This window comes from Eubalaena glacialis, chromosome 3 (assembly GCF_028564815.1).
Source record: "Eubalaena glacialis isolate mEubGla1 chromosome 3, mEubGla1.1.hap2.+ XY, whole genome shotgun sequence".
Taxonomy (NCBI): Eukaryota; Metazoa; Chordata; class Mammalia; order Artiodactyla; family Balaenidae; genus Eubalaena; species Eubalaena glacialis.
The window spans coordinates 81,118,848-81,144,948 of record NC_083718.1 but is presented as its reverse complement, the minus strand read 5'-3'; the positions used below and the strand labels follow the sequence as shown (position 1 = coordinate 81,144,948).

Below are 26,101 nucleotides of genomic sequence, written 5' to 3'. Positions count from 1 at the left end.
TGATCTGTGTGACTTGAGCAAGTCATTTAACCTTTTATTAGCTTCAGTTTTCTCATCTGTCAAATAAAGGGTTAGGTCTAGCTGAAATGAGGGAGGCTGAGTGTGGATGGGGACAAGGGACATATGGGAATCCCTGAACTTTCTGCTCCATTTTGCCTAAAACTGCTCTAAAAAATAGTTTATTAATTAACAAATAAAAATTCAAAACTACTTCAGACAGGGAATGGTGTAAGGTTCAGCATTCATCCAGTCCACACTCCTATATTTAAATTGAATTTAGAACCTAGAATGTTCCTAAAGCATTTCAGGGGAAAATTAACCATATTCTGGTGTTTAATCCAACCTTAACCACTAGATTATCTATAACAAAGAAATTTTAATCCACTACCTTTTGAGCCTCAGTTTCTGACAAGCAGCATGATTCAGTGGTAAAACCTCTAAGTGTTCAAAACCCCAGTAATGATTTCGATGATAAATTTTATAAACTTAGTAAGTTCCTTAACTTTTCTGTGTCAACTGCTTAAATAGTAGATAGTAACCCTTACTTTACCATTTCCCACAGATTTAATATGAAAGCATTCTGAAAATTTAAATAATATATCAAATGTAAGATGGCACCATGCTTTCATTTTATTTCCAAAGATACATACTATTTTGAGGAAATGACAGCTAAGTGTAAACATTATGTGTTATACATGTAACATAAATAATAATATAGTGTTCTATAATATATAATAAATACATCTATATTTTACATATATAATTCCCATGCAAACAAGCAATATTCTGTAAGCTTGAAAATTACAGTTATCCCATTTCCTGTAATAGATTTAGTGCTCAAAAGTAGCCTATAAATCAAAGGAAGTATATGAGGGGAGTTTCTTATTTTAAAAAACTTAGAAGTCACAGTATCTGAGAGCCAGGATAATCTTAAGATATGAACTGTGTAGTTCAACAGCTTCACTTTATACATCAAGCTTCATTTTTACCACACCCAGAGAAACTAAGTAATCTGCCCAAAACGTTACATGACAGTGGCAGTACTTTTAGGAGTACTAAAAGTAGAAACCTTCCCCCACAAACGTAGAACTAAAAGCTCCCTTCAAAGTAGTGTTAATTTTTTGATATTTTGCTATTCACCATAATGTATACTCTAAAGTCTAAAGTTCACTCTCCAATTCACCTGATTTATATCTGACATTTCATATTCTTTAAAACTCCTTTTAGATAAAATTTAAATTCCAAAAGTAATATAGCATTTTTATAACTTCACGCAATAAAGACACATAGAAAATAAGAAGTAAAAACCTCATTACCCCATTCCAAATCCTATAACCTAGAAGGGTATAGCAGGCACAATAATATGCAACCCCCTCCCCAAATCAAAATCCCCAGAAGCTGGGAATATGTAGAAGAAATTAAGGTTTCTAATCTGTTGATTTTGAGATAGGGAGATTATTCTGGATTATCTGGCTGGGCCCAACTTAATCACAAGGGTCCTTATAAATGGAAGAGGAACAAAAATGAGGCAGTCAGTGGAAAAAAAAAAGTGAAAACAGAACCAATGTTGAAGTGATTCAATGTGAGGATTCAACTTGTCACTGCTGGTTCTGAAGACAGAAGGGGCCCCAAGCCAAGGAATGCAAGTAGCCTCTTGATTCTGGAAAGGCAAGAAAAAGAATTCTACCCTAGAGCCTCCAGAAGGAACATAGCTATGCTAACATCTTGATTTTAGCCTAGAGAGATCTATTTTGACTATAAAATAAATTTGACTTGCTTTAAGCACCTTAAATAATTTATTACAGCAGGCATAGAGAACTAATACACAGGTTAATAGTTTGATGACTATAATACTAAGACATTCTTTGGTGCCTATATACATGCACACAGTAATAGAGGTTTTCTTAAACCAAGGAGTACTGGCTGTACCACTTTTATCTGGTATATTAGTTAATGACATCATCATACACCTAGGAATACAAAACAAAACATCGGGATCATCACTGACTCTAGCCTAATCCTTTACTCCCTACCATCCAATCAGTCTTTTAATTCATTTCAATTTTAATGTAAAAAAATGTTGAAGAGTCCACCCTTTCCAACATCCAGCCACCTTAGCTATCACCTCAGCTCACGACATGACTTCTATCCTGGAAAACCACAGAAGTGTCCTGCTTCCTAACTGCTCTTCTAACTTCTAATATTTCCTCATCTAATTAATTTCCCATACTGATACTGGAGTCTAATCTTGATCCAATTTTAATTGAATCACACCCTCCCCTCACAGTTTTTTAAAACCTATAATGATTTATATAAAAAAGAGTAAACTTGCAATGTTCTTGTACCATTCTGTGACCCAAAAAACAAATTTCCCTAGCATGGAGGACTTTTAGGGCAATGAAACTATTCTGTGACACTACTGTGGTAGATACATGTCATTATACATTTACCAAAACCCATAGAATGCACAGCACCAAGAGTGAACCCTAATGCCTACTATGAACTTTGGGTGATACTGTGTCAATACAGGTTCATTGATTGTAATAAAGGTACCACTGTGGTGCAGGATGTCCATAGTAGGGGATGTTGTGCATGCATAAGGACAGGGGTATATGCAAAATCTCTATACTTTCCAACAATTCTGTTGTGAACCTAAAACTGCTCTGAATAATTGTTTATTAATTTAAAAAACAAAACAAACAATCCCCACCCAAATTGCTACCAACAAAAAACAGCCAGCCCACAAAAATATATTGGCTTCACAGCTTGTAAGAATGCACACCGGTATTATTTGATCTATGTTTTAAAAAATATTCCAAAATAAACCATTTTCTTCTTATTTATTTCTATGAGATGAAGAGCTAGCTCTAACATAAACAAGGTCCTTTTCAGAGTGAAAGACTTTTATCTGACTAGAGACATTTTAAAACACTAATGTAGTTGATGATACTGATCTTTTGAGCACAGTCTGATTTTATTATTAATCCCTCATTTTTAGGAATTTAATCCAGAAAAAGTACATTAGTAAAAAAGTAGAAGTAAAACTTTAACTACAGTGAGTTCCTGGTGGTCCAGTGGCTGAGACTCTACGCTCCCAATGCAGGGAGCATGGGTTCGATCGCTGGTCGGGGAACTAGATCCCACATGCCGCAACGAAGATCCCGCACTTGGCAACGAAGAACCCACATGCCGCAACTAAGACCCGGTATAACCAAATAAAAAAAAAAAACCCCAAAAACAAAATCCAAAACTTGAAATATAGTTTTTAGCAGAGAACTTTATATCTGCTTTTCTATTCAGCAAAAACATTCCTTTAAAATCGTAACTGTATTAGGTCTTCCCAAAATGCATTTTCATTTTCTCATTTGTAGTGACAATGCTAATTTTTTTTCAGGCATTGTCACCTGGAATAATGACCATTATTTCTTAGCCTTCCCTGTGGCTGAATTATGGTTCATGACTATGTTTCAGTCAGTAACTGTAAATGAGGTTTTGAAGTTTCCTTTCTTAGTCAGATTAGCTGCTATAATGAATTACCATAGACTTGGTGGTCTAAGTAACAAAATTTTATTTCTCCCTGTTCTGGAGGCTGGGAAGTCCAAGATCAGGGTTGGGTTCTAAGTGAGAGCCCTCTTCCTGGCTTGCAGATACTGCTTTCTTGTTGTATACTCACATGGTAGAGAGAGAAATCATCTCTCTGTGTCTCTCTTTATAAGGATGTTAATCTCATTCAGGAGGGCTCCACCCAAATAACCTATAATTATTCAATACTTCCCAAAGGCCCCATCTCCAAATATCATCACACTGGGGATTAGGGGTTCAATATATGAAATTTCAGGGGAACACATTCACTCCATAATGCTTCTTTACAAAGAAGGTACAATACTTGTCTTTTACTCCCTTTTCCTCTTTTATACTCTCTGTAATGAAGACCTTATGGCAGTTATGTTGGAACAAAAGGTAACCATAGGAACGCAAGCTTAGTGTTGAAATGGAAGAACAGAAAAAAAGGAGTCTAGGTCCCTGAAGACACTGTGAAGATACCATGTTAACTCTGAACTGTGTACTTCACAACTTTTTTTAAATTAAAGGAAAATAAATGTTTATCTTTAAAAAGTCTTGGTTATTTGAGAGGATTTCCTATCATTGGCAGCTGAAACTAAGCCTAACTAATAAAACATTTTCATGATCCAAGAAGCAGAAATGGAGTACAAAGAGTTTATGTGATACCTACCTCAGTGGCAAATTAATGAAAGATCTTTTCAATGCAAAATAAAGTGTTGTGGTTTATATGTTGATCACTTTAACCTTACCAAGTCAGATGTATCTCTAAAATGTAACTGTTCCTCTTTCAATTTCATTCTTTTCTTGCCTAAATTCAAGAATTCCTCATGACCTTTTGATGGATACTGTGAATTTCTGCCATTAGTAACTCTCTCATTCAATTCATTTTCCACTCTGTTGCCAGAGTTATCTTAAAACACAAAATTGCACTTTGCACTTCCTTTTCTAAAAATAGTATTTTTAATTTCCTATAGCTTAGTGGGATAAATATCTTAAGAGTCAGTAAAGTCCACGGTCCCTATCACACAATGCTTATTTTCCACACCACCACTACATTTCAGAAAAAGTGAACTTCTGAGTTGTTCTAATATTTGAAAAGTCTTTGCGTCCTAGTATGTGCCTTGGTACATGCTATCCTAACTGGAATGCCCTTCTCCATCTTGCAAACTACTGTTGAATGTCCAAAACCTAACTCAACTATACTCTGTGAACTACTTCTTACTGAATGATATAGTGAGTTGATAGCTCTCTGGGGTTTTAAAATGTTTCAATCAGAGGACTTATCAAGCTGAACTTTCCCAAGGGACTATGAAGTTCTTAAAAATAATAAGTATTTTACTCATCTGGCAAATAGTTTGGAACACAGCATTTAACAAATGAGGAATGAATGTAGAAAACCATCAAGATCATTTTAGATACAAGCAGAGTGTCCCTTTTCTTATTTTCAATTAAGAAAACAGGCATCATTAGAATCCAAACTACAGAAATATAATCTAGAAAGGCAGAGAGAAGATAAAGATCAGGGAAAATAATTAGCCCCAAACAACATATCATGAGTACAGTGAACACTGAGGTGTTTGTGATGAGATTTGTATTTGTGTATATTACATTTGCATTTTTTTTTTTTTTTGATAGTCAAAGTATTATTTAAAACATGGAAGAATGACAGGTCTTTAAAGGATGTCAGCTGATAGGTACCACTACTTACTCTGTAGTTTTGTAAACATCAGAATACAGCCCTGCTTTCTGATACTTCTTCTTTGGGGGACGTGGGGCCTTCTTTTCTCTTGGGATGAGAGAAAGCACAGGCTGCAAGGTACTTTCAGGTTCGGGAGGTTTGGCTGGGGTTTCAGGAGGACTGGGAATCTCAACTGCTGCTTCAGTAAAGCTAGAAAGAGAAGTTTAAAGATAATTTTATGGTGAAATTTTTTTCCTACAAATAATTATCTATTTAAAAAAACATCAGAGCAATTATAAAAAGAGACATGTGGACTTCCTCATCTGGTCATGCTGGAGTAACAGATACCAGATTTGTCCTCCTGACGGAAACTAACAGAAACACGGCAAAGTACAATCAACCTGGAGTAAGTTTATGAAACAATTATCAGACACTGGACAACAGTGACTGTAGCACTGTGATCCCTGAGAAAACTGGAAATAAAATAGAAAGAGATGATTCCTATAACCACTTTGCCTTTACAAGAAGGACTGAGGTGGAGGGAGTAGAACCAAAGCAGAGAATGGCCAACTTAATGAGTTGAAAAGAGAGATCAGAATATGGAGAGGCTGAGGTAGTTAGAATTTGTGAGGCAGAGTACTGGAGTGGAGAAAGCTATGGAGAAAAATAACTCTAGAAATCTGTGTAAGGGTCTCCTTTAGTACACTGCTAAATACTAAGTTTGTGTATGTGCAAGGTGAAATTCCATAAAGCTGGACAAAGAACCACCAGAGTATTATAACCCAAACAATTTCCGGAGCTCCCACATGATGACAGATACTCAGATTCCACTAAGGAGAGTGAAAGACACTGCCCAACACTGTGGGCATTCAATAGAGATCCCAGAGGGTAACGTTATCCATTTTTGTAGGGCTCAACCATCTCTGGAATAAAAGCCAGCTCTTATAAAGCTTAAAAACTATCTTCAAAAGAATCCAAACCAATCCACAAGTAACTTAACTGCCTACCAAAATAAAATCGAACATATAGAAAAGAACAAAAAACATACACACAATAACGTGACTTTTACAATATTAAAAAATTCAAAATGAAAAAATAGAGCAACGACCAAAATATTTCTAAATTTGATAAAAAGTATAAACTCAAAGTTCAAGAAGCTAAACAAACCAGAAGCAATATAAACTAAAAAAAAAAAATCAAGTATGTCATATCATAATAAACTTTCTGAAAACTATTGATGAAGAAAATAAAAAGAGCCAGAGAAAAAATACACAATCTATACAGGAGTACAAAAATAAGAATGAATGCAGATTTCATGTCTGAAAAAATGCAAGCCAGAAGGCAATGAAAAGACATCTGGAAGTGCTAAAAGGAAGGGGAGGGGAGGATCCTGTCAAAAGAGAATTCTAAATCAATCAAAAACATCTTTAAAAATTAAGGTGAATATAGTTCCAGTCAAAGATGGAATAGACACTTCTACCTATCTTCCCATTACGTACAACTAAAAACCCTTGAAATTATATATAAAATAAACATAAGCACACAGATTGGCTAGGTACCTTGAGACCTAAGCAATGACGTATCAGGGAATTTCCTAGATTTTCTTTTTGCCTCATACTTAATACATACTGAATACAGTTTCCCTAATATCAATGATAAGACAAATGTCTGCTCTCATAACTTAAACTCAATGTCAGAGTTAAAGGTCGTAGCCAGTGCAAAAGGACAATAAAAAGAAAAAAATATAGAAGTGTTAGTCCTCCAATTTTGTTCTTTTTCTTCAAGATTGTTTTGGCTATTTGGAATTCCTTGAGATTCCTCATGAATTTTAGGATGGATTTTTCTATTTCACAGAAAACATCACTGGGATTTTAATAGGGATACTGAAGCTGTAGATCACTTTGGGTAGTACTGATATCTTAAGTCTTCCACCCCATAAACACAGGCTTTTCTTTTTCTTGCCTAACTGCTCTGGTTAGGAATTTCAGTACAAAATTGAACTGAAGCGGCAAAAGTGGGCATCCTTTCCTAGTTTCTGATAATAGTGGAAAACCTCTTGTCTTTCACCACTGAAGTTGTCAGCTGTGGGTTTTTTACATATAGCTTTTATTAGGTTGAGGTAGTTTCTTTTTATTCCTAGATTGCTAGCTTTCTACCATGAACATGTGTTAGATTTTTGTCAAAAAATTTTCTGCATTTACTGATATGACCATGTGATATTTCTTCTTTAGCCTGTTAATGTGATGGATTACATTAACTGATTTTCAAATGTTGAACAAGTTTTGTATAACTGGGATAAATCTTACTTGGTTATGAGATGGATGGATTGGTTTCATATTTTATTATTTTTTTTCCCATTCTCCTTATAGCCAAATTCACTTTTTCTGTGCCTTACCTTATGTTTCTTCCTCCTACAATCAAAAATGTTTTCTGCTTTCCTGCTTATACGTGTATGTATATATTCTACATATATAAACTCTTCAAGTGCCATGTTTCTCCAAGTTCTGTCTATAGACCATATATATCAGAATCACCTTGGGGGCTTATAAAGGAAATGCAAATGCCTACTCATAGAATTTTAAAAATTCCTATTAAGGAGATCTGAGATGGACACTTCCTAACCTTGCTGGTCCCTAATACCCCACACTGTGCACCCTCATTACAAGAGCATCCTTCTTATCCCACTCGGGCTCTGACACCGTAGGCTGGTTAACATTCCCTCTCCCTCGCCCCATAATCCAACCCTTTACCTCATTAAGCCTCCAACACCCAGCTCAGGGTCACCATGGTTTCCACATCCTATACAGATACCTACCAAATGGCTTTAAGATTGAATTCTTCAGCAAAGAAAAGAGAAAGAAGAAGAGGTAAGGTATTTTAAAATATGGTTTTATGGGAATTCCCTGGCAGTCCAGTGGTTAGGACTCAGCGCTTCCACTGCCATGGCCCGGGTTCAATCCCTGGTCAGGGAACTAAGATCTCGCAAGCCACGTGGCGCAGCCAAAAAAAATAAATAATAAATAAATAAAATAAAATATGGCTTTATGATATATTTATCTACATTAACACAATACATTGTTTATTTTTTGTGGCTTTTTTTTTTGCTGTATAAAAACAAAATCAGTTAGTATATCATTTTTAGGGTCTTGTTTCTTTCACTTAATCTTGTCTCTAAGACTCATTCATTATCATTACATGTCAGTTATAATTCATTAATTTTTTATTACCATATCATATTCCATTGTACAAAAAACTACAATATACTTATTCCTTTTCCTGTTAATCTGGGATATTTCCAGTTTCTATATATTATAATCAATCTTGCTACTACCTTTCCAAAAAATGCTTTCTGGTGATCATTGGGCAGGAGTTTTCCTAAGCTATGTAAAAGGTAATTGCTGGATCATACTGGGTTGTTTTGAAATACTTTTTTGGTTACATACTCTGGATACCAAAAATGTATAAATTATATCTTATAAATTTCTTCTCTCAGTTTATAGCAAGTCTTCATACATTTATTCGGATGATGTTTGATAAACGGAAATTCTTAGTTTTAATAATAATGCAGTATATCAATCTTTACCTGTATGCTTACTGCTTTTGATATCTTGTTTATGAACTCTGAGAAACAAGGTCATAAAGTTTTCTTCCTTCTGTATTAGCCTTTAAAAGTTTGAAGGTTTGCTTTTTACACTTATGTATTTATTTAACCAACTGGGAACTGATTTTTATACATGGATTAAGACAGAATCCAATTTCATCCCCATTCCTATGCAATATCAACTTCTGGGGCACCACATTTATTGAATATAATTTTATTTCCTTATTGATATGTAGGGTCACCTCCATCATATAGCAAGCTTGCATGTATGGATCCGTTTCTCTTATCCAATTCTATATTCGGTTCCATGCTAGCTCAATATACCATAGCTTAAAATTAAGTCTTGGGGCAAATCCATTGTTTCATTCAGTGATTCCATTCCTAGGTATATACCCTAGAGGAATTAGTGTCCATATCCACCAGTGAACATTAGAGGAATGTTAAGAGCAGCATTTTTGGGTAATAGTGTCAAAATGAAAATAACCCAACAGTAAAACAGAAAAACTCTATATCTGCGTCAACATGGATGGATCTAGAGATTATCATACTCATCAAAGTAAGTCAGAAAGAGAAAGACAAATACCATATGATATCACTTACATGTGGAATCTAAAATACAACACAAATGAACCTATCTACAAAACAGAAACAGACTCACAGACATAGAGAACAGACTTGTGGTTGCCAAGGGGGAGGAGAGGTGGGGAAGGAAAGGATTGGGAGTTTGGGATTAGCAAGTGCAAACTAGTATATACAGGATGGATAAACAAGGTCCTACTGTACAGCACAGGGAACTATATTCAATATCCTGTAATAAACCATAAATAGAAAAGAATATGAAAAAGAATATATATATGTATAACTGAGTCACTTTGCTGTACAGCAGAAATTAACACATCATAAATCAACTATACTTCAAAAAAATTAAAAAAAAAGAAAAACTATTACATACAAACAATGGATAACTATAAAATAACAAAAAGGAGGTAACTACAGCAACATGCAACAACAGAGATGGTTTTACATTTATGTGTTGAGCAAAAAAGGTGAGGCACAAAAGCATATGTCCCGTATAATTCCATTTCAGTGAAGTTCAGGAAGGATAAACTAAACTATATTGTCTACATTGAATACTTAAATGGTATGAAAAAAGGTAAAAGTCAGATTGATTATAGCTACTGGCAAGGAAGTGGTGTATGACTGGGAAAGAACATGGGATGCTACCAATGTTCTATATGTTCACCTGTTCTGTATCTACACGGGTGTTAACTTTATAAAAAATTTTTTTAGGGCTTCCCTGGTGGCACAGTGGTTAAGAATCTGCCTGCCAATACAGGGGACATGGGTTCAAGCCCTGGCCCAGGAAGATCCCACATGCTGCGGAGCAACTAAGCCTGTGCTCCGCAACAAGAGAAGCCACCGCAATGAGAAGCCCGCGCACCCACCACGAGAGAAAGGCCACGCGCAGCAACGAAGACCCAACGCTGCCAAAAATAAATAAAAAAATTTATTAAAAAAATTTTTTTAAAACTGGTTACTTCTATTTATATACTTTCTGTATGTGTATTCCTCTTCAAACTCCCTTCATAGTCTCTGAAGAGTTTTAATGAGACTGAAATGATCTTTTTAAAGAGAGATAGAACTCTCTTTTAAACCTGGTCCTGGTGCTTTCGTGTGGCAAGACGCTGTAGATTCAACTTACATTACAGAAGCACAAAGGGTATTTCTTTCCGAGTAGGTATTTTTCCTAGGAATACAGCACATACATTTCAACTGAGTTTTATAATTTGTTGGGCATAAAGTTCTTACAGTAGTCACATTTTAATCTCTCATATATAGCTTATTTCCTTTTTAGTTCCTAATTTTATTATTCCCTTTCTCTTCCTTTATTGATCAACCTTACCAGAAGTTTGTATATTTTATTCGTTATCATTAGTATTACTAACTTTGGTCTTCAGTGTTTCTCTCTACTGTACCTTAGCTTTATTTTGTTAATTTAACGTATATGTTTTATCTCTGTCCTTTACATTTTGGGGCTTATTCTATTTTTCTAATTTCTTTACTTTTTAAAATAAATTTATTTAAAATTTTTGGCTGCAATGGGTCTTCATTGCTGCACACAGGCTTTCCCTAGTTGCGGCGGGGGGGGGGTTACGCTTCGTTGCAGTGCACAGGCTGCTCATTGCGGTAGCTTCTCTTGTTGTGGAGCACGGGCTCTAGGCGCGCGGGCTTCAGTAGTTGTCGCTCGCGGGCTTAGTTGCTCCACGGCATGTGGAATCTTCCCGGACCAGGGCTCAAACCCGTGTTCCTTTCATTGGCAGGCGGATTCTTAACCACTGCGCCACCAGAGACCTCCCATCGTTTTTAGAATTTCTTAATTGGACTCTTTGTAACCAAGGAGGACCCTATGGGGTATTCCCAGGACAGACCCCTCCCCTATATCCTCTGCTTTAGTTCCTCTCTGAAGTACCTAGATAATAGTATCTGATGCACATTTCCTGAAGTTGTTTTACAGATGCTAAAACCAAACGGAAGAAATTAATTACTTAATGATCATAAGCATCACAGACCTACTGGCACCTAAGGATTGATAATCTTAACCTCTGTGACACCACCCTGTTACCTCACCATCAACCAATCAGAGATTTGTGCATGAGCTGATCATATACCTGGGACGCCCCTCCCTCACCTTGCCTTTAAAAATGTTTTCCTAAGCCCAGAGATAAACCCATGCACTTATGGTCACCTAATCTATGACAAAGGAGGCAAGAATATACAATGGAGAAAAGACAGCCTCTTCAATAAGTGATGCTGGGAAAACTGGACAGCTACATGTAAAAGAATGAAATCAGAACACTCCCTAACACCATACACAAAAATGAACTCAAAATGGATTAAAGACCTGAATGTAAGGCAGACACTATAAAACTCTTAGAGGAAAACATAGGCAGAACAGTCTTTGAAATAAATTACAGTAAGATCTTTTTAGACCCACTTCCTAGAGTAATGAAAATAAAAACAAAAATAAACAAAAGGGATCTAATTAAACTTAAAAGTTTTTGCACAGCAAAGGAAGCCATTAACAAGACAAAAAGACAACTGTGAGAATGGGAGAAAATATTTGCAAATGAAGCAGGTGACAAAGGATTAACCTCCAAATTATACAAACAGCTCATGCAGCTCAATATGAGAAAAACAAACAACCCAATCAAAAAATGGGCAGAAGACCTAAATAGACATTTCTCCAAAGAAGACACACAGATGGCCAACAAACACATGAAACAATGCTCAACATCACTAATTATTAGAGAAATGCAAATCAAAACTACAATGAGGTATCACCTCACACTGGTCAGAATGGCCATCATCAAAAAATCTACCGACAATAAATGCTGGAGAGGGTGTGGAGAAAAGGGAACCCTCTTGCACTGTTGAGAATGTAAATTGATACAGCCACTATGGAGAACAGTATGGAGGTTCCTTAAAAAACTATATATAGAACTATCATATGACCCAGCAACCATAACTGAAAAAGACACATGCACCCCAATGTTCATTGCAGCACTATTTACAATAGCCAGGATATGGAAGCAACCTAAATGTCCATCAACAGAAGAATGGATAAAGAAGATGTGGTACATATATACAATGGAATATTACTCAGCCATAAAAAGGAACAAAACTGGGTCATTTGTAGAGAAGTGGATGGACCTAGAGACTGTCATAAAGAGTGAAGTAACTCAGAAAGAGAAAAACAAATACCATATATTAACGCATATATGTGGAGTCCAGAAAAATGGTACAGACGATCTTATTTGCAAAGCAGAAATAGAGACAAAGATGTAGAGAACAAACGAATGGATACCAAGAGCGAAAGAAGGGAGGTGGGATGAATTGGGAGATTGGGATTGACATATATACACTATCAATATCATGTATAAAATAGATAACTAATGAGAACCTACTGTATATAGCTCAGGGAACTCTACTCAATGCTCTGTGATCTAAATGGGAAGGAAATCCAAAAAAGAGGGGATATATGTATACGTATAGCTGATTCACTTTGCTGTACAGCAGAAACTAACACAACGTTGTAGAGAACTATACTCCACTAAAGATTAATTTTAAAAATTAAAGATAAAAATGTTTTCCTAAAACCCATCAGGGAATTCGGGCTTTTTAAGCATTACCTGTCCTGAACTCCTTGCTTGGCATCCTGTAATAAATGCTGCACTTTCCCTCACCACAACCTGGTGTCATTAGTTTGGCTTTACTGTGTACCGGCAACCAGACACAAATTTTGTTTGGTAATATCTTCATTCATAAATTTTCAGCATTCTTGAAAATAATATAAGCATTAATGGCTATGAATCTCCCTCTAGGTACCTCTTTAGATACATCCCACAAATTTCAATATGTAGCACAGTATTTACTCAGTTCTAAATATTTTTAATATTTTAATTGTAATTTTATTTTTTTACATGAGTTTAAAACAATTTTTTTTCCTTTTAGATCCAGGATTTGAACCCAGGTTTTTCTGAGTCTAGAACCCAGCTCATAATCATTACAATATTCTTTTGCATTCTGGTTTGTTATTAATCAATGAATAGTGATCAAACTCTTTAACATGGTGTACAAGGACCTCTGCAAGATCTGGTCCCTACCACCTTTTCTCTAGACTCATTTGACACCATACTACTCTAATTAATGTGTTTTGGCCGCAAAACGTTTCTTTCATTTCCCTGAACCTGCCATGCCTTTTCATACCTACCAGTCTAAAATGTATGCTCTGGCGTTGCTCCTCTAAATAACAAATAAAGTCTGTTCTTCAGATTTTACCTTAGTCATTACTTCCACAAAAAAACTGAGTCAATTACCTCTAATATAAGCTCATAAACCTAAATAATTCTTCATAATAGTAGTTAGAATGTAAGAACCATGAGGATAGGGAATATTTCTATACTTGCTTACAACTGTATTTACCCTCAGCACATGAAATAATTTTGCAGTAAATACCTAATTTAGAAATAAATGAAGAGGGACTTCCCTGGTGGTGCAGTGGTTAAGAATCCGCCTGCCAATGTAGGTGACATGGGTTCGAGCCCTGGTCCAGGAAGATCCCACATGCTGCGGAGCAACTAAGCCCGTGTGCCACAAATACTGCGCTGTGCTCTAGAGCCTGAGAGCCACAACTACTGAGCCCACGTGCCACAACTACTGAAGCCTGCACGCCCGGAGCTCATGCTCCGCAACAAGAGAAGCTACTGCAGTGAGAAGCCCGTGCACTGCAACGAAGAGTAGCCCCTGCTCGCTGCAAGTGGAGAAAGACAGTGCGCAGCAACGAAGACCCAACACAGCCAAAAATAAATAAATAAATAAATAAATTTATTTTTAAAATAAAATGAAATAAATGAACAAACTCCTGCTATATAACAAGTGCTACAGTAGGTTCCAGTTCGAGAAAGGTGAAAAACTGTTGCTATCTCTGGGAACTCACTGTGCCACGTCCTTGCCTACACAATCTCTTGAGGGTGGAAACTGTATCTTTCTCTTTATAATCTCCTCAATTTCCAGAATATAATTTTGTGGAAAATAAGTGTTTAATGTTGCTGACTAATGCTACTAGAACTTGCTGGAACAGAAGGGCTTATCTGAAATAAAGCCTTTTCTCTGAGGCACATTTTTAACATGACCCTTCCTCAAGTGAATGGTTAAGATGTCTCAAATTGTCACTTTCTTACTATAGCGAAGGCAAAAGTCATTCTCTTTGTAGATATTTTAAAAGCCTCAGTAATTAAAACAAATAACAGATTGATAACAAAACAGACTGATGGGAAGAGAATATAAAAATATAAAAGAAGACCCTAAGACCCAAAGATATTTAAGAATTTATTATATGATAAAGGTATCATTTCAAACAAGTAGGGAAATGATGATCAATTAATAGTGGTAAGACCACCATTTAAAAATTCAAAAACTTTAAATCTCTTAATTAAATTTTTTCCCCTTTCAAAAAAACACCAAAACTTCACAAAAATCCAATGGGAATATAAATTATAGACACTACATATAAAACAAAAATGCTTACAAATCTGCAACCTTGATAAATAACTGGCAATAAACATAGCACTCACTCATACCTTATACAAGAATAAATTTCAGCTGATTTAAGATCTATATGTAAAAAAGTAATATGTAACCCTTTGAAGGAGAATAATTAAATTATGATATATTCCTAACATGCAATAAGGTAATTCTATATGTACTAAATGACAAGATCACCAAGATATATAAAGAGAAAAGTTGTTACAAAATTAAGTATAATATGTATGTTACCACTTATATAAAATAACAGCTTTGCATATGCACGTATTTGTAAGTGCATAAGAAAAGTATCAAAGGATACACAATATATTGTTAACAGTCTTACCCATGAAAATAGGATTTGAGAAGAAATGAGATCATGTGAAGAGACTTTAACTCCTGAATCAGTAAACTTCTAGTTTCTGAGCGTGTATTCTCAGGAAAAAAATTTAAATCCCATATATTCTCTATAAAAAAAGTATTTTTTCATAGATGTATGCATAGAGAGCTACGAAAAACTTCTGTAAACAGAGGTGGTCCAGTGGTTAAGACTGTGTGCTTCCACGGCAGGGGACACGGGTTCCATCCCTGGTCAGGGAACTAAGATCCCATATGCCACATGGAGAGGCCAATAAATAAATAAATAAATAAAATAAAAACCAAATATTCCTTCAGGGAAAGAATCTGGTTGGATATATAACAAAAGGATTAAATGGTCTTCTCGGGGGTGGGGGTGGGGGGTGATTTTTTACTTCTGCCCTACACCTTTTGGGGAAAAGTAAAAATATAAAAAAGAAACTATTAAAAAACAATCTAGGGGCTTCCCTGGTAGCGCAGTAATTAAGCATCTGCCTGCCAATGCAGGGGACACGGGTTCGAGCCCTGGTCCGGGAAGATCCCACATGTCGCGGAGCAACTAAGCCCGTGCACCACAATTACTGAGCCTGCGCTCTAGAGCCTGCGAGCCACAAATACTGAAGCCCGAGCGCCTAGTGCCCGTGCTCTGCAACGAGAAGCCACCACAATGAGAAGCCGCGCACGGCAACAAAGAGTAGCCCCCGCTTGCTGCAACTAAAGAAAGCCCACGCGCAGCAACAAAGACCCAACGCAGCCATAAATTAATTAATTAATTAAGAAAAAAATCTAACATGCAGAAAGACTTAAAAAATGTATTTGACGATAGGGATGAAAAGTTTTAGAGCACAAAGGAGATAAGATAGTGTGACAGTAAAAATAATTCCACTCATATTTATACACTGGATAAAACACACAATCTCTCTGGGTCTTGATTTCCTCATCTGTATAGTAAGGGCCTTGTGTTAGATTGTTACATTCCCCCTTGCTTCTTAATTATTTATAATTTTGGACAGCCATAAGTAAGAACACTTAGAACAGAAAAGAACAGGTCTTATATAGTAAAAGGTTGTTAGATTAAATGAACAATTCAGCTGCACAGATATGTTACATTTGTGCATAAGCTAGTTTCCTCTACTCAAAATGTTAAACAAGAAATTACCTTTTAGTATTTTCTTGTTCTTCTTCTTCTGGGAATGGCTTCTGCTTTTTCTTGGTCTGTTCTTCCAACAGCCAACTTTTCCTCTTCAATCCCTTTTTATGTTCTGAATTCAGGTTTACACTCTGAACGACAGCTTCAATGACATCTGTAACTGTATCAGGGCCAAGGTGCAGTGCTGTTCCTTCTTCACCTTCATTTAATTCTGGGCCGACAAATTGGGCAGCTTGGAATGCTTGCATTGATACCACAGCCTGGAGGGGACATTTCCGAGGTCGACCTGGTCTGCGTTTCACAAAGTTATTCCCTGTCCTGGCCTGTCTTTGAAGTTTTTTGGCTTTTAAAATTTTATTGACGTGGTCTAGGTTTTTCTTGGTGGCCAAGATTTTGTCATAATTGCACATTTTCCGAGCTTGGCGCTGCATAGCTTCTACTACACTTCTCTTGATATGATGGGGGGAATGGCTGCTGGGCAACTTTTCAGAAAGGAGTGAGATGCTACTACTGCAAGAGTCACTGGGGACTGCAGGCACTAGAAGGCTGTCTGGTTTTCCCAGGGTTCGCTCCTTGCTGTGGCTATGGACTGGACTGGAGGAAGGTGGCACAGAGGCAGATGCAATCACAGCATCAATATTTTTCTCCAGGGGCTCTTGGTCCTCATGTTGTACCAACCGCTGCAGCAGACTATCCACAGAGTCATCCCCAGACGAAACCAATCTTGGACTTCGAGACGGAACTCCGTTCACTAAATAAGACAACAAATCACACATGATAAAAACTGAACACAACTAGTTATTTAAATAACTTTACAAAGGATAAAAGACAAGGAATACCACTCTATTTTTCATAGCAAGATTAAATATCATAATATTGGGTTGGCCAAAAAAGTGCCTTCGGTTTTTAAGTAAAAATAAAAGACACATTTTTCATTTTCACCAAGAACTTTATTGAACAACGTATTCACCCTTTTGTTCCACTACCTTCTGCCATTTTTCAGGCAACTTCATAATTCCATCTTCCCAAAACTTTTTATCTTTTGAGCAAAGAACTGTTCCAGGTGCCTTTTACAGTCTTCCAGGGAATAGAAATTTTTTCCATTAAGAGAATTTTGTAAAGATCTAAATAAATGGAAATCTGAAGGTGCAACGTCTGGTGAATATGGAGGATGAATCAGAACTTCCCAGACAAGCTGTAACAGTTTTTGCCTGGTCATCAGAGAAACATGCGGTCTTGCGTTATCCTGATGGAAGATTATGAGTTTTCTGCTGACTAATTCTGGATCATCAACTGCTGCTTTCAGTTGGTCTAACTGGGAGAAGTATTTGTTGGAATTACTTGTTTTGTTTTCCAGAAGGAGTTCATAATAGAGGACTCCCTTTCAATCCCACCATATATACAACATCACCTTCTTTGGATGAAGACCGGCCTTAGACGTGGTTGGTGGTGGTTCATTTCGCTTGCCCCATGATCTCTTCCATTCCACATTATTGTTCAGTATCCACTTTTCATCGCCCGTCACAATTTGTTTTGAAAATGGAACATTTTCGTTATGTTCAGTAGAGATTAGCATGTGGAAATACGGTGAAGAAGGTTTTTTTTCGCTTAACTTATGTGGAACCCAAACATCTCAGCGATTCACATAACCAAGCTAATGCGAATGATTTTCAACACTTGATTTAGATTATTTTGAGTATGGCGGCTATCTCCCACATGGTATAATGTTGACTGTTCTCAATTAATGTCTCGATTTGATCGCTATCAACTTCAACTGGTCTACCCGACCATGGAGCATCGTCCAGTGAGAAATCTCCAACACGAAACTTCACAAACCATTTCTGACACGTTCCATCAGTCACAGCACCTTCTCCAACCACTGCACAAATCTTTTTTTGCATTTCAGTTGCGTTTTTACCTTTCTTGAAATAATAAAGCATAATATGCCGAAAATGTTGCTTTTTTTCCTTCCATCTTCAATATTAAAATGGCTACACAAAAATTCACCAATTTCGATAAGTCTTTTTATATTTTTTAAGAATTTATTTATTTATTTTTGGCTGCGTTGGGTCTTCGTTACTACACGCAGTCTTTCTCTAGTCGCGGCGAGAGGGGGCTACTCTTCGTTGAGGTGCGCGGGTTTCTTATCGCGGTGGCTTCTCTTGCTGCGGAGCACGGGCTTTAGGCACACAGGCTTCAGTAGTTGTGGCACGCAGGCTCAGTAGTTGTGGCTTGCGGGCTCTAGAGCGCAGGCTCAGTAGTTGTGGCGCATGGGTTCAGTTGCTCCGTGGCATGTGGGATCTTCCCGGACCAGGGATTGAACCCATGTCCCCTGCATTGGCAGGTGGATTCTTAACTACTGCACCACAAGGGAAGTCCTGATAAGTCTTTTTTTTTAAATGTACGCTGATATGACAACTGTCACATACAATCTAACAAAATTGTTTTGAATCAAGTTAAAGACAACTAAGTGCTACTAGAACCATCTTGCAGAAAAAACCGAACGAACCTTTTGGCCAGCCCAATACCATATGCATTTGTCTTTCACAGGCAAGTTGATAGTTTCCTGAATAAGGTACATTACAGTACCCACAATAAATTCAAAGTTGGCCCATGTTTCCCTAACAACATGTGGCGGGTCAAAAAAACAATTCTCACTCTCTGAGATGAGGAGCAGAAAGAATAGAGCTTACTTCTTTAAAAATGAAGGTCCAGTTAAGAGACTCAACAGCTAAATACTGAATAAAGAACTGAACTTTAAATACATATATTTCTAGTCCAGTGCTTTTTCTGACGTTTTAAAGTGCAAAGGAATAAAAGTGAAATTCTCACCAGGGAAGCCCGGTTCAGTGGTTTTTTTGACAGATTTCTTAGGAATTTTTCTATAGATCATATCATCTGTAAACAGATATTTTTTTCTTCTTCCTTTCCTATCTGTATGCCTTTTATTTCTAAAAATCAGGTTTTTAAAAAAATTAAAAATGGATGTTAGATTGTGGCAAATGTTTTCTCTTTACCTAGTTAGATGATTATGATTTTCTCACTTACTGTTAATTTCGTAAAATACATTAATTGATTTTCTAATGTTAATCCAACCTTGCATTCCTGAAATAAACCCATGTAGTCATGGTATGCTATATATTCAACATACTGGATTCAATCTGATAATATTTTGTACCGTTTGCATTCATGCTTACTAGTGTGGTTTTCTGGTAATGTGTTGCCTGGTTTCAGAATCAGGGTAATGCTGGCCTCATAAAATGAGTTGGGAAAATGCTCTTACTTTCTGGAATAGTTTTTATATACTTAGTATTATTTTTTCCTTAAATATTCATGATTGAAGCTATTTGGGCTTTGAGTTTTCATTGTAGAATGGTTTTAAACTGCAAGTTGAATTTCTTAAATAGATTTAGGGCTCTTTAGGCTATTTATTCTTGAGTTTTAGTAGCTGGTGTTTTTCAAAGAATGTGCTCTTTTTTATCAAATTTATTGGCATAAAACTGTTCATTATGCTCCCTTATTGTCCTGTTATGGTATGTAGCAATTGCACTGATATCCTCTCTTTCATTCCTGATACTGCTAATTCAATTTCTTTTTTCTTAATCCTTTCAGCTACAGTTCTCCTTTTTAAAAAATTTTTTTCGATAAACCAGTATAAGCTTTCATTGATTTCTCTATGTTTTCTGTTTATTTTTGCTCTTATATTTATCATTTTTCTTCCATCTAATTTGGGTTTCATTTGTTCTACTGTCTTTAGCTTCCTAAAGGTGAGAGTTTGGGCGTAGACCTTTTTTGTTTAATAACGTAACTTTGTAAAGCTAAAAACACAGACTTAGCTATACCCCATAAAATTTTTATGTGTTTTCATTTTTATTCAATTTAAAAGATTTTCTAATTTTGTCTGTGATTTCCTCTTTGACTTATGGGCTATTTAGAAGTGTGTTGTTAACTTCTCACTTATTTGGGGAATGTCAAGATATCTTCTGTTACTGAATTCTAATTCAATTCCATTGTGTTCTTAAAATATATTCTGTATGATTTCAAACTTTTAAAGTTTATTAAGATGTTTTATGGTCCAGAATATCATGCTATCTTGATATAATTCCACATGAACTTCAAAAGAATATAAGAAAAGGCTGTTTTATATTTATTTACTGAAAATTTCTGGAACTCTTCATTCCTTTGGTAGAGCCATGTTTCCATCTATTATGATCTTTCTGTATGAAGAACATTTCTACTACTGTAAACCTGCTGGCAACAAATTCTTTAAGCTTGTTTTTCTGATAATATTTATTTTGCCTTCATTTCTGAAGGGTATTTCACTGGTTATGGAATATTAAATTGATAGGTTTTTTTTCCCCTTCCAGCATTTTAAAGACATCATCTTTATTGTCTTCTGTCTTACAACATCTCTGACAATCCATCTGCTGTGATTCGTTCCAGTGTTTCTCTGTATACTATGTGTTTTCTTGTCTCTTTGCTTTTGCTGGTTAATTTTAAGATTTTCTCTTAACCACCGGTTTTAAGAAATTTGATAATGATGTCCCTTGATTTCTGTATGTTTGTGTATCCTGCTTGGGATTTGTAGGACTTCATGGGTCTATGGGTTGATAACTTTCATTAAATGTGAAAAAGTTCTGAGGATTATTTCTTCAAATATTTTTTCTTCCTCCTTATAAGACTCAGATCCTATGTATGTTGGCCCTGCTGATACTGTACCACAGGTCACTGAAATTCCATTCATTTTATATCAGTCTTTTTCCCCACCTCTACAATTAATTTTAGATAGATTTTATTAGTATTTCTGCAAGTTCAAAGATCTTTTCTTCTGTAGTGTCTAATTTGCTGTTATCCCATTCAGTGAAATTTTCATTTCAGATATTTATCACCTAAAGAAGTTAACATTAGATTTTAAAAATATCTTCCATTTTTACTATTCGCTATATTCATGTTTTCCTTTAAATTCTCAAAGATAGCTGTTTTAATGTACTTGTCTGTTAATTCCATCACATGTTATTTTTGTGGCAGTTCCCACTGACTGATTTTTATTCCACTAAGTCATATTTTCTTGCTTCTTGGCATGTCTATTAATTTTTGATTGGATGCTGGACACTGTAATGATACACTGTTAAAAAGGAAGACAGCAAAATCTGAGCATTTAACATGTTAAGTTGGGAAAATTGAATATACATAGTTTCTGGTTGATTTATTTGCCTTTCAATTGCAAAATAAAGGCTGCCATTCCTGGGCTGCTGGCGTAAATGAGAAGGCTAGGTCAACCAAGATGGAGGATACACTGATCAAGAAAAGCTTAGCTTTATACTGAACAGAAATTAAGCTTGCCTTTGGCTCTGCAAGGCAACTGGGGGCACGACCAATCTACAACAAATTTTAATTAATTTTTTTCTTTGTCTCACAGGCAATATAAATCTGCATGAGAGACAGAAGGTGAGTATGAGCTTGTGTTCAGAAACTCTTTTTTCTGCTCCACCCAAAGCTAAAACTGAAACAAGGATCTAGCTTCTGTGATAGATTTGTTTCTATTTGCTCTTACACTGGTGTCACCATTAAGGAGTTACATATTTATGCAGGGAAATCTGATGTGAACTTCTGTCTGCTGGAGTTCTAGGCTTTGTCCTTTGTCTCTTACACCTGGATGTGTTCCAATAACCAGGCTCTATACCACCAGGACTCAAGCAGATGTCAAGTAGCTCTAATGCTCTTTATTTGTGTTGAATCAAGCTTTCTGAAAGTTTCTGGTTTTCTATTTATGTATTTCAAAGTTCAGTAAATGTTTTAAGAAATGTTTTCCACATTTTATCTAGTATTTTTAGTTCTTAGTACTGAGAAGTTTGTTTCCTCTGCACATCTAATCTACCACACTGCTGGAAATAAAGAGGTCTAATCTATTCCAATGCTACCTAAATTCTAACAGTCCCCTTTCCTCATCTCAAGCCTCCAAATTGCTCTAACTTTACCTCTGCCTGCAAACTGTTTTAAAAAATCTTTCCCCTGGGACTTCCCTGGTGGCGCAGTGGTTAAGAATCCGCCTGCCAATGCAGGGGACACGGGTTTGAGCCCTGGTCCGAGAAGATCCCACATGCTGTGGAGCAACTAAGCCTGTGAGCCACAACTACTGAGCCTGTGCTCTAGAGCCCACGAGCCACAACTACTGAAGCCCGCATGCCTAGAGCCCGTGCTCCACAAGAAGAGAAGCCACCGCAATGAGAAGCCCGTGCTCCACAACAAAGAATAGCCCCTGCTTGCCACAACTAGAGAAAGCCCGCGTGCAGCAACGAAGACTCAACGCAGCCAAAAAAAACAAAAACCACTTTTCCCCAATCATTTCACACTTTCTGTCCAAATCTTTCTTGACCTCTTTATGACGTCTGACATTAAGAGATTTCTATGACATGTACTCTTTACTTTTTTTTATTAAAAAACTATTTAAAAATTTTATGTCATTCACTGACATCTTTTCATCCACTTCCCTCTCAAATCTAATGTATCTTAAATCTCCAACTCTGTCATCTTTTCAAATTACACTTTCTCCCTGGGCAACCTCATTCACTGCCAAATTCAAGTTTATCTACATACTGCTAGATCTGTATCTCTACCATAGGTGTCATAAACTATAAACCACACCTATCTAACATCTCTACCTCAACAGCCCAAAGACAGCTCAAATTTTATATATCCAAACCTGAAGCCATTATCTACTGTCTTCATGCATTTCTCTTGCCACAGTCCATTCTCCATATTGTAATGTTTTGCATTTTTCTAAAATGCCTATGTGGCAGACTATATTATTATTCATAAATATTTGCTGCTCCTCCCTTGATAGGATTATACTTCCCATACTTCCTTGACATAAGATTTAACCATGTGACTTGCTGTGGCATTGAAATGTGAGAAGTAACATATGTTACTTCTGGGCAGAAATTTTAAGAGCTAGTTAGTGCTTTACTGTGGCCTTTTACTCTCTTTCATAAGACAAGCAACATTCCAGATAGATAGAGGCTGCTCCATCAGACAGGATACTAGAGGGAAGACAACATGGAGCAGACCCGTCATGGTCATATAGCATGAATAAAAAATAAGCCTTTGTTGTTTTCAAGTCACTGAAATTTTGGGATCTTTTTTAGCACTGCAAAATCTAGCCTATTCTCATTGATACAATATATGAAATAATTTTCATCTTCCCTGTTCAAAATCCTTCAATAGCTCCCAACTGCATCTACAATAAAGTTTCAATTCCCTCAAATAAAAAAATACACCATATCTGATATAGTCCATTATTACTTTTACAACTTCATGTCCTTGTTCCACTTTTCTACTCAAATTATAGTAGTATATATGTCACATTTTCAGTATGTCAGTGGTTAGTGCTTGAGTTCCTCTGTGTGTCATAACATTTTGTACACTGGCCTGTTATAGAATTTAACACACTTTTTAATTGGTGAATATGTCCAAATCCTTGAGGACAGGAACCTTATCTTATTCATATTTGTATTCCCAGCGCTCTGTATATACAGTAACCCTAAATAAATAGTTTACTAAAGTAAAACATTTTGGTGATTTTCTTCATAGATACGTCTCTTATTGAAATCTCATTCATTTTTTTCGGGGGTTGGCAAACTTCTTCTATAAGAAGAGAGATAGTAAATATTTTAGGCTTTTGAGGACACACACAATTTCTCGCATATAATTTTTTCTTTCCCTTTAAAAAAACAGAAACAAAAAACAACCCTTTAAAAATGTAAAATCAATTCTTAGCTTGAAGGCTGCACAAAAGAGGCCTTGGACAACATTAGTCCACAGGCTATGGTTTGCTGAACCCTGGTCTAGGCTGACACCATCAAAATTAGTCAGTCATTGTTAAAGAGTTTAAGTGTCCCCAAAGTAGTGTAAAGAGAAAGTACTATGAGAGACAAAACTACCATTGCTGTTTGAATTTCACTGTACCTTTGGCACAATGGTACTAATAAAAAGCTTCAAATATGGTGAAGATAATCATCAAATAAAAATTAAACAAATTTACCATATTGATACAATTTGACAGTGAGCCCTTGTACTGATGAAGAAGTTAAATTTTCTGACCGTAAGTCATAAGTGATCTCCTAATTAAAACCACATGGACAGAAAGCTAAGAAATGATATGTGACTTGCTTGCTAAAACTTTCAAAGGCTTCTAAGTGTTATCAATAAGGCTCTACATGACTGGTCCCTACCTGCCCTTCCAGCCTCATATTCAGTCACTGCCTTTACTCCAACCACACTGGCTCTTTTATTTAATTTCTTGAACTCACTATTCTCCCCTTTACATATATTACTCCCACTACTGGGAATGAAAACTACCACTCCCCATTTCTCCTGATAATACTGATAAATTAAAAATGATTTCCTACTCTCCAATCCCTGGTAAAGGCAGAAGATATATATCATTATTATCATTTTTTTTTTTTTTTTGGTAAACACACATACTATCAGTAAAAAGAAAACTGAGAGTACAACCTAAATCTAAGTATAAAGTATACAGATATGTTATACTGTATGAAGAGGTTATATTATATTTAAAATATGTAAACATTACAAATTTTAAAAGTTGATTAGAAATAAATATTAATAGAGGTTCTTCTTACAACCTCAAATTGTTTTACATATCTCAAAGATTTGTAAATGCTACTGGAAACTATCACTTTACTAAATAATTCTATATATATATCTAAGTCTTTATTAAATAGCTCTAATCTACACTCCCCTATTACACTACACACCCCATTACCTCAATTTGACTTTCAAAATCTGTATTTTTGTGTGTGCCTACCCTTGTACCTATTCATTCTGAATTATCCCTTCTGAACTATATCAAAATCACTATACCTCTACAAACTTTCAGTTATAGGACAAATTAAGTACTAGGGATGTAAGTACAACATGATAAGTAAAATTAACACTGCTGTATATTATATATTAAAGCTGTTAAGAGAGTAAATCCTAAGAGTTCTCATCACAAGGAAAAAAATGTTTTTCTTTTTCTTTTATTTTATATCTATATGAGATGATGGATGTTCAGTAACCTTATTGTGGTAATCATTTCATGATATAAGTAAGTCAAATCACTATGTTGTACACCTTATACAGTGCTGTATGTCAATTATATCTCAATAAAACTGGAAGAAAAAAAATCACTATACCTCATGGAGTATGCTTAACTGGACATGAAAGGGGTAAAAGGTGAACACTATTTTATTGTTTCAATATACATTATTATTCTCACATCGCAGGACCACTTTTGTTTGTTTTTTCTAAATATTATACTGCAAGCTAATAAATTGTAATCTACAGTGTAAAGCTATTATAAGGGAGTTCCCTGGTGGTCTAGAGGTTAGGATTTGGCGTTTTCACTCCCGTGGCCCAGGTTTAATCCCTAGTCGGGGAACTGAGATCTCGCAAGCCATGCGGCACGGCCAAAGAAAAAAATCTATTTTAAGTCTGTTCACAAGTAACAGTTGGGAAATTATCTTCAAAGTCTGTTAAAACAAATAGCACTTGCCTGTCGAAGAAGTACTCTCAGATGAAGACCTCTTTCGCGTAGGGCTACAGTTTGTGCTCTCTGATGGTCGCTGGGAAGACTTATCTGAAGTTGGCTGGGAACCTGGAGAGA

General features: G+C 36.0%; 1 protein-coding gene across 10 annotated transcripts in view; it reads right to left on the bottom strand.

Moving 5' to 3' along the window:
* ASH1L (ASH1 like histone lysine methyltransferase) overlaps positions 1-26,101 on the bottom strand; it is a 208,041-nt gene that overhangs the window by 103,299 nt on the left and 78,641 nt on the right. For 9 of the 10 annotated variants that reach the window (XM_061183329.1, XM_061183334.1, XM_061183330.1 and 6 more), the window contains 3 exons: positions 25,991-26,092; positions 16,444-17,185; positions 5,273-5,452 (listed from right to left, as the gene is read on the bottom strand). In XM_061183329.1, coding sequence (XP_061039312.1) covers positions 5,273-5,452; positions 16,444-17,185; positions 25,991-26,092 — 1,024 coding nt within the window. The remainder of the gene's footprint in view (positions 1-5,272; positions 5,453-16,443; positions 17,186-25,990; positions 26,093-26,101) is intronic. The other variant, XM_061183336.1, reaches the window with a different exon arrangement.